The sequence below is a fragment of the Nicotiana tomentosiformis genome, chromosome 1 (genome assembly GCF_000390325.3).
Source record: "Nicotiana tomentosiformis chromosome 1, ASM39032v3, whole genome shotgun sequence".
NCBI classification, from domain to species: Eukaryota; Viridiplantae; Streptophyta; class Magnoliopsida; order Solanales; family Solanaceae; genus Nicotiana; species Nicotiana tomentosiformis.
The window spans coordinates 24,392,904-24,402,658 of NC_090812.1; the positions used below are offsets into that span (position 1 = coordinate 24,392,904).

Sequence of the window (9,755 nt, forward strand, 5' to 3'; positions counted from 1 at the left end):
ACGAGTTGCATGTCGCAACATGTGTAATAAGGGTGGATTGTTTGGTGGAATAAGGGTGAACTATGATTGTGTTATTGTGATATGGTCAAATCGGGTTAAGCACCGTAACAACCTATGTGTTTATGTTTCCCTGAGCTGTGTTAGTCTTAGGTATTCTCTTTTGCACTTAAGGATTGGTAATTTCTGAACACTGTCGATATATCTCCGAGAGTTGTTGTATTTCTTGCAATTTACTGCTTTTCTTCTATTCTGCATTTCCTATTCTGCTTTTATTATATATATTGCATACAGGTTGTAGTGTGAGTGACCCGCCTTAGCCTCGTCACTACTTCGTCGAGGTTAGGCTCGGCACTTATCAGTACATGGGGTCGGTTGTACTGATACTGCACTCCGTACTTCCTGTGCAAATTTTGGTGTTGGACCGAGCTGATCGTGAGGTTAGCTGCTGGATTCATCCGACAACATACCCAAGGTAGATCTGTCAGCGTCTGCAGACACTGGAGTCCCCTTCTAGCCATTGTATTTTGTTATTTCTTTCCTTTCGAAAACAATTGTATTTATTTCAGACATTTACTTGTAGAAAAATCTTAGAAGTTCGTGAATTGTGACTCCAGATCCGGGTAGTAGTATATATATATTGAGGTTTTTATATATTTACGCACTTATTTTAAACTCGTTATAGCTTATTTGCTGTTATTTACTAAAATATTTAAGAAGTGGCTTAATGATTCTCTAATGTTGGCTTGCCTAGCAAGTGAAATGTTAGGCGCCATCACGATCTCGACGGTGGGAATTCAGGGTCGTGACAGGGTCATTGTGGACAGGTTGACCAAGTCAGCACATTTCATTCCAGTAGCTGTTACCTATTCTTCAAAGCGGTTAGCGGAGATATACATCCGTGAGATTGTATGCCTTCACGGTGTGCTCGTGTCTATTATTTCAGATCGAGGTACGCGGTTCACTTCGCACTTCTGGAGGGCTCTACAATGTGAGTTAGGAACGCTGATTGAGTTGAGTACAACATTTCATCCTCAGAAAGACGGACAATCAGAGTACTATTCAAATATTGGAAGATATGTTTCGCGCTTGTGTTATAGACTTTGGAGATTCTTGGGATCATTTTTTTCCACTTGCGGAGTTTGCATTTAATAATGACTATAAGTCGAGCATTTAGATGGCTCCATATCAACCACGGGAGACGGTGTCGTTCGCCTGTTAGCTGGTTTGAATTGGGAGAGGCTCGGTTGTTGTGCACCGATTTGGTGCAGGATGCCTTGGATAAGGTCAAGATTATTCGGGATCGAATTCGCACGACTCAGTCTAGGAAAAAGAGTTATGCCGACCGTAAATTTCATGATATTGAATTCATGGTGGGAGAAAGAGTATTGCTCTGGGTTTCACCTATGAAGGGTGTAATGAGATTCAGATAGAAGGGCAAATTGAGCCCTAGGTATATTGGACCCTTTGAATTTCTTGAAAGGGTGGGTGAAGTAGCTTACATGCTTGCATTACCACCTATTTTATCAGCGGTTCATTCGGTGTTCCATGTATCTATGCTCCGAAAATATCATGGTGATTCGCCCCATGTGTTAGATTTCATCTCAGTCCAATTGGATAAGGATTTGACTTATGAAGAGGAGCCGGTAGCTATTCTAGCCCGGCAGGTCCGACAGTTGAGGTCTAAGACTTATCCATAAGTTCGAGTGCAACAAAGAGGTCAGCCGGTAGAAGCATCTACCTGGGAGTCCGAGTCGGACATGCGGAGTAAATATCCACACCTTTTCACTAGCTCATTTACTTTTCTAATTCCGTTCGAGGACGAACATTTGTTTTAGAGGTAGAGAATGTGATGACCCAAAATGTCATCTTTAATTTAAACATTCATTTATGTATTCTATGACCTCGAAAAGCACTATTCATCATTCTTCGAATTGCGTGCGCAATCCGAATAATTTTTCGAAAAGTTTTTATATGGCAAATTGATTAAAATATGAAATAAAGCTTTAAAACTCAACCGAGTTGACTTCGGTCAACATTTTGAGCAAACCTACCCGAATAAGTGTTTTGACAGTTCCAGTAGGTCCGTATCGTGATTTGAGACTTGGGCGTATGCCCGAAATCGAATTCAGAGGTCCCTAGCTCAAATTATCGCTATTTAACGGAAACTAGAAATGTAAAGGCTAAAGATTTCCAAAGTTTGACCGCGGAGTTGACTTTATTGATATTGGACTCGGATTGAGATTTCGAAAATTGGAATAGCTCTGTTATGTCATTTATTACTTGTGTGCCAAATTTGAAGTCATTTCGGATTCATTTAACATGTTTCGGCACAAGTTTTGTAAATTGAAAAGTTTGAATCTCATAAGTCCCAATCGAGGTGTGAATTATAATTTCAATGTTGTTTGACATGATTTGAAACCTCGAGTAAGTCCGTATTATGTTTCGGGACATGTTGGAATATCCGGACGAGATCTTGAGGGGCTCGGGTGAGTTTCGGGGTGATTTCAGACCATTTCTAGGCCATTTTTAGCTGCTGGTTTTTGGCTACAACAGTGTGTTATGCGATAGCGGGTAATTGTCCGCGATCGCGATGAGTAAAATGGGAGAAATTGACTAGTGTTTCACGATCGCGGATGACCTTTCGCGATCGCGTAGAGGAAACTTCTGCTACATTGACCCGACTTTGGAAGCTTATATCTCGCAATCTTTAAGGAATTTGGAGATTATCCAAAAATGAAAGTTGTAGCCCTTTGTGTGTAGTTTTAATAAAAGTAAACCATTTGGCATTTGGAGTTATGTACAAAAAGTTATGGTTGGTATATTATAGGCTGTCCGGGAAGATATTTGGAAATCGCGAAGAAGAAATTTATGTTGCATAGGGGTGATTTTGGAAGCTTATATCTCAGAATCTATAAGGAATTAGGAGATGACCAAAACATAAAAGTTGTAGATATTATTGTCTAGTTTTTAGAAAGATAAACCATTTGTTATTTAGAAGAGTTGTCTGGAAGAGTTGGAGACGGCTATTGGAAAAATTGTGTTTCGCGATCGCGGGAGTTTGGCCGCGATCGCATAGGGTAAATGACCGGGCAACAGAACTTAAATTCTGAAAATGGGATTTCGTCCTATTTTTCACTTCTCACGATTTTGAGCTCGGGTAAGACGATTGTTTGGCAATTTTTACGGGAAAATATTGGAGTAAGTATTCCTTATCCTATATTGATTATATTTCATGATTCCATACTCATTTACATCATGAATCCGTGAATTTATGAAAGAAAAATCAGATTTTTATAAAATCTTCTAAGAATATAAAATGAAGATTTGAAGGTCAATCCGATGTCGGAATTCGATAATTTTTGTATGGTTGAACTCGTACCGGAATGGATGTTCATATTTTGTGAGTTTTTTGGGGATTCGAGACGTGGGTCCCACTGTCAATTTTGAAAATGAATTTTAGATTTTAATCCGAAAAATTAGTAAATTCAAATGGAATTAATTCTCACGATTTGTATTGAGTATATTGAATTGTTTATGACTAGATTTGAGAATTTCGGACATTTCGCGAGGTAAAGGTTTATTGGAATCTTGAATTTGGTTGCAAAGCAAGGTAAATGTCATGGTTAACCTTGAATTGAGGAAGTAAGACTTATTTGTCTATTTGCTACGTGATTTAATATGCGAGTATAACGTATATGTGAGGTGACGAGTACTTATGCGTTGTGGTTGAGTGAATGTATGCGGGTGAAATTTATTTATTGTGAATAATTGCCTATTCCTGCTTAAGTTTATTATTGATTATTTGATCATTATTCGTGAAATTATTATTCATTTATTTATTGTTGAATATTTTGGAAGGTGAAGTTGGTATTCTGGTATTGAATTGATTGATAAGTGTATATCCCCACATTTAAATACTCTTCCAAATTTATATTATTATTTTTATGGTAAGAAAGAGTGTAAAAGCACGAAGGGTGATGCCGTGCCATTTTTATTATTTATACTATCATTGTCATGGTGAGAAAGAGTGTAAAAGCACGAAGGGTGTTTTCGTTCCATTTGTGAGTGTAAAAGCATGAAGGGTGATACCGTGTCATTTTCAGAGAGTGTAAAAGCACGAAGGGTGATGCCTTGTCAAAAGAGAGTTAAATCACAAAGGGTGATGCAGTGCCAATTATTATTGTTTATTTATCAGTTTATAGGAGGAATGAGAGTAAAAGCACGAACGGTGGTGCCGTTCCATTTTCATATCATCAGTCGCTCATTTTATTGTTGAGGAATTATTTGGCTGCTAAGTGATAATTCTCCTCCTGAGATTATTATATCAACCCCCTTCGCATGTTCTCTCCCAAATTTATAAAGTGTTATTTATTATTTTATTGTTGCTTCATATTTTTATATACTTGTACATGTTGTTTAAGTACGTGTCCTGTCATAGCCTCGTCACTACTTCGTCGAGGTTAGGCTCGACACTTACGGAGTACATGGGGTCGGTTGTACTCATACTACACTCTGCACTTCTTGTGCAAATTTTGGAGTTGATTCCAGTAGCGTACCATAGATATGCTCGGATTCATCTACTCAGAGGAGACTTTAAGTTAAAACCAAACTAAACCAAACTAATTATGGTCGGGGTTTTTTTCCAATACCAAACCAAATCAAACCAAACCACAATCAAAATTTTGTTTTTCCGGTTTGACTCAAATTATCGGTTTGGTGTGGTTTATCGGTTTTCTTTTTACATGCTTGTACTGCTAATGAAGAAATTTGTCTTGTGAGTGGAAACTCTATATGTTTTTCATCATTTTGATTTTTGATTTTACTAGGTAACAAATTATGGGAGAAGGTGGTCTTCTAGATGATTACATTAATTTGATTTAGACATGGAAGTAATATAATTGGCATGGTGCAATTATATTACTTTAAAGGGGACTAGCTAGTCTCGCACACATAAGAGATTTGAGACATGATTTGCAAAATTTTGTTACTATCATTCCTTCCGTGTTGGAATCATTAAAGTGAAAGATTGCGTTCAGAATTACTTGTAGAGCCATGGCTAGACCAATAATGATCAAGAGAAATTAAACTCCTATATATGACGCCCCTTAATTATAAATAAAGCTACCATTTTCTCTCCTTCTCTAACTTCCTCCAATCCTATCCATGGCTTACATGATCCTTTTCAAGGTAGCCATCACCATTTTAAGTATTACTTTTAACAGAGTTTCTGCGTCTGATCCAGATCCACTCCAGGATGTTTGTGTCGCTGATTATAACTCATGTTAGTATTTTTTTCAATAATCAATTTCTTATCATCCCATGCATTTTCTCCATGGTTTTACTTATACTAACAAACAGTTATGTTTTTCATTAATAGAGAATTAATGTATGTCTCTTTTCTCAATGTTTATTGCTTCTACCAATTATACAACTTCCTCATCTATCAAAATTATTTTCTTATGTAAATATAAAAATTAGTATAAGCAAAAAGTCTAACTAGTTTAAAGCATCTTTGGAGCAATTTAACATGCAAACGACACACACATATTGTAATGCTGATTATTCATATTTAATTACTCATATAAACTTTATTAATATATATACATGAAACAGCTATAACGGTGAACGGATTTTCATGCAAAAGGAACTTTACATTCACTCCAGAAGATTTCGCATCAATGGGAATTGCACAACCAGGAGAACCTAATATTTTTGGCACTCGAGTAGCTGTAGCCAACATTTATAACATGCCTGGCCTTAACACACAGGGTGTATCAATGGCTCGAATAGACTTTGAACGTGATGGTTTAAACCCGCCGCATACTCACCCTCGAGCCACTGAAATTATATTCGTAAAAGAGGGTACATTAGTTGCTGGATTCATCACCACGGACAATGTTTTTGTTAACAAGTTGATCACAAAGGGAGAAGTCTTTGTTTTCCCAAGAGGGCTCATCCATTTCCAGTTTAATGTTGGCAGAGGTAACGCAACTATTATTGTGGCCTTTAACAGCCAAAATCCTGGTGTTCAGCTTATTGCACTTTCCATGTTTGCGAGTAGACCTCAAATTCCAGAAGAAGTTGTGGCCAGGGCATTTCAAACTAGTGTTGAGGAAGTTCGGGCGATAAGAGCAAGGCTTGCATTACTTACTGCAGGCTTAGCTTCAGGCTGCCAATGGGATGACCGCAATATGCACTCACAATATGATAAACGTGACGACCGTAATATGCACTCACAATATGTTAAATATGACGACCGCAACATGCACTCATGATATAATAAACGTGACGATCATAATATGTACTCACGATATGGTATTATGTAATGACTTCAAATTATATTATAATCATAATAATAAATAAATGGTGGATATATATGAATAATTTCACAGCTTTTGCTTTTGATTTTGATTTCTCAGAATGCATCTTTAATTTGGTGTCTTTTAAATAACGAACTAAATTTCGGTGACTCTTAATGTCTTTTGTTATCCTTTTGGGTAAACAGAATACTTTGAACAATTACTAATTCCAGTTTAAGCTCAAAGAAGACTTGGGTAAAATCTTTTCCGTACTCTAAAATCATTGAATTTCTCAAATTCTCCAGAAAGTATATGTTAAGGGGTCGTTTGGCTCACATGTTAGTTATGTGATGATTAATTATAATGCATGATTGTTTACATCGTGATTAATAAGAATTTAAGACATTGTTGTACATGATTATTTTGTGCAGTAATGATTATTTTTTCCGATATTATTTTTCTTATTATGCGATCAATTAAACATTGTACTATTTTATACGAGGTTTTATTCTAAGACTAATATTCATATACCATCATCCAAACAACCCTAATGAATTAAATCAATCAAAATCTCTACGCACTGGAAACTAATATTCATAAATAAAAACCTAGAAAGGTAAGGAACGCATAAACAATTTATATATTTATATCTATTTATCAATCTATACTGAAAGTATAAAAAGGTAGGGGAGAGGGATGAATTGTAGCCAAATTAAAAACTTAGTCGACTTAAAGAGGAATCAGTCGACTAAACTTTTCCAGCAGGTTTGATTTGCAGAAGAAGTAAGTTGAGACTTTAAACAAATATCTCAACAATTTAACATGATATATGCTCAGATACCAATTGTTGGAACCAAAAATACTTTAACCCAAGACCTACCATGTCAAATCATCAAGAATAAAATTGAATACGGAAGCGTACCTGAATCCATGGGAATGAATGAAACTTGTCGTCTTGTGTTAACGGTTTTTCAAACCAACACATAAGTTGTTCTATTCTTTCCAACGATGGGATGCTAGAAAGAAAACCCTACGTTGGATTTGGAGACCATAACTAGGGGTTGGCATTTGGTACTTCGGTACTGTAATAACCCGGCCGGTCGTTTCGAGAGTTGTAGTCTCGTTCCCCTATTTACTACTCCTTTTGTGTTGTATAGCTATTATATTACTTATCGTGTTAGTTGGTTCAGGTCCGGAGAGCTTTCGGAATGAATTGAGACACTTAGTCTCATAATGAAAAGCTTAAGTTGGACAAGTTGACCGGATATTGACTTATGTGTAAATGACACCAGATTTGTATTTTGATGGTTCCGTTAGCTCCGTTAGGTGATTTTGGACTTAGGAGCGTGTCCGGATTGTGATTTGGAGGTCTGTAGTTGAATTAGGCTTGAAATGACGAAAGTTGAATTTGTGAAAAGTTTGATCGGGAGTGGACTTTTTGATATCGGGGTCGGATTCCGATTCCGGAAGTTGGAGTAGGTCCGTGGTGTCATTTGTGACTTGTGTGCAAAAAGATATTGTTTGAGGAGATTTGAGGGTTCGACTAAGTTCGTATGATATTTTAAAGACTTGTTGGTATGTTTGGTTGAGGTCCTAGGGACCTCGGGTTGATTTCGGATGATTTTCGAAACGAGGTTTGAAGTTGAAGAGTTGCTGAAGATTTGCAACTGCCGGTGTAATTGCACCTGCGGATTGGGAACCGCAGATGCGAGCTCGCAGAAGTGAGAAAGGGACTGCAGAAGCGGTCAAGAAGGAAGCTGGCAGAGTTTGCAGGTGCGAGGTCCTTTCCGCACCTGCGTGTCCGCATATGCAGGTATTAGATCGCAGAAGCGCATGGTCGCTTGGTGAGGTAGCTTCACAGAAGCGGATGGCCCGTCGCAGAAGTATGTCCGCAGAAGTGGATTGGGCACCGCAGAAGCGTAAAAGGCCGCAGAAGCGGTCAAGTGAACCGCATAAGCGGTTTTGCTGGGCATAATTAAAATCATAAGGGTTCACAATTTTCTTCATTTTCAAACATTTTGAGCTCGGACTAGGGCGATTTTTGTGAGGGTTTTCGAGGGAATTCTTGAGATAAGTCCCTTGTGCTTGTTTTTGATCAATAATCTTGTATCCCCATTAATTTTCCACCTAGTTTGGGTGTTTATGAGGTGTAATTTAGGAGTTTGAGGCTAGGGATTTGGAGAGTTGATTTGGGGGATTTGGGTAACGATTGGGTGTTGGATTTTGATAGAAATTGTATGGTTGGACTCGTGATTAAATGGGCTTGCGGACTTTTTGAGTTTTGTTGGATTCCGAGACATGGGCCCGGGGGCGGTTTTGAACCAATTTCGAATTTTTGAGTTATAACTTAGTAATTTCTTGTGGAATTGATTCGTTTAACCCGTGTTGATTGTATTGTACTATTTGTGGCTAGATTCGGGTCATTAGGAGATCAATTTACGAGGCAAAGGCGTATTGGAGTAGGGATTTTCTCGGATTGAGGTAAGTAACACTTCTAAACTTGGCTCTGAGAGTTCGAAACCCCGAAATATGTGTTATATGATTGGTGTTGAGGTGAAGCACATGCCATGTTACGGGCGTGCCAGCGTGCACCGTGAGAATTGTGGCCTGGTTGATTTCATGGCACTGTATAGTGGACTTATATTATTGATGTCCGTGTTTTTATTATGTGATAAAGTAATTAAGCTGCTAAATATGCTAGAGATCATGTCTAGGCTATATACCGGTACTGTTGGGACCCATAGCGGTCGTTTCTTGCTGTTATCTTAATGATTTTATTGATATTTCATACTCACTCATATTCATTCATTTCACATCATATCTCAAGCTTTGTTGTTATTTATTGATGCATCATATCATTATTTTCGGGCTAGTTTCATTGACATGGTGAGCCGGTGAGAGAGACTGGAGAGAGTGATGACTGAGTGAGGTCGAGGGCCTGACTATGAGTGACATTTATGGGATCGGGTTGCACGCCGTAGTGGTTATACTGATTTATGATAGCGCTTGGGTTGAAGGAGCCTATCCGGAGTCTGCACATACCCCCAGTGAGCGCGGTTGATTATATTGAGGGATGGATCTTCCCTGAATTAGCAGCAGCCAAGCAATGTTGATGTTGCAATTTTTGAGAGAAATCTAGGGTTAGAAAATAGAAAAGGGAAATGAGGTAAGTAGAAGAAGGCGAGAAGCTACTTCCTGTAAGTTTCTAAGCCTAAGGAGTCTGCTAGGCACGCTAAGGGATTAGCGAATTAGGATTTAGGGGGCTTCGGGTGTTGGGCTTACGCTTATTGAGTTGGAAAATAGAAAAAGATGTGGGCTTGGACTTAAATATTTCGGTATTTCGGTATACCGAAATATCAAAAACTCAATACCGAATACAGTACTGAAACACCGCAATTTCTGTACCGAAGTATACCGAAATACCGAAAAACTCTATATCGAAATACCAAATTAATT

General features: G+C 38.0%; 1 protein-coding gene across 1 annotated transcript; it reads left to right on the plus strand.

Moving 5' to 3' along the window:
* Positions 1 to 5,115: 5,115 nt before the first annotated feature.
* Positions 5,116 to 6,402, plus strand: LOC104115125 (nectarin-1-like). Its single transcript, XM_009625699.4, has 2 exons — positions 5,116 to 5,281; positions 5,614 to 6,402. The coding sequence occupies exons 1-2, from the start codon at positions 5,164 to 5,166 to the stop codon at positions 6,273 to 6,275; spliced, it is 780 nt and encodes a 259-aa protein (XP_009623994.1). The 5' UTR covers positions 5,116 to 5,163; the 3' UTR covers positions 6,276 to 6,402.
* The last annotated feature ends 3,353 nt before the right edge of the window (positions 6,403 to 9,755 follow it).

Coding starts and splice junctions, on each gene's coding strand:
- LOC104115125 (XM_009625699.4), top strand. CDS start 5,164: ATGGCTTACATGATCCTTTTCAAGGTAGCCATCACCATTTTAAGTATT. Junction 5,282..5,613: donor TGTCGCTGATTATAACTCAT/GTTAGTATTTTT, acceptor TACATGAAACAG/CTATAACGGTGAACGGATTT.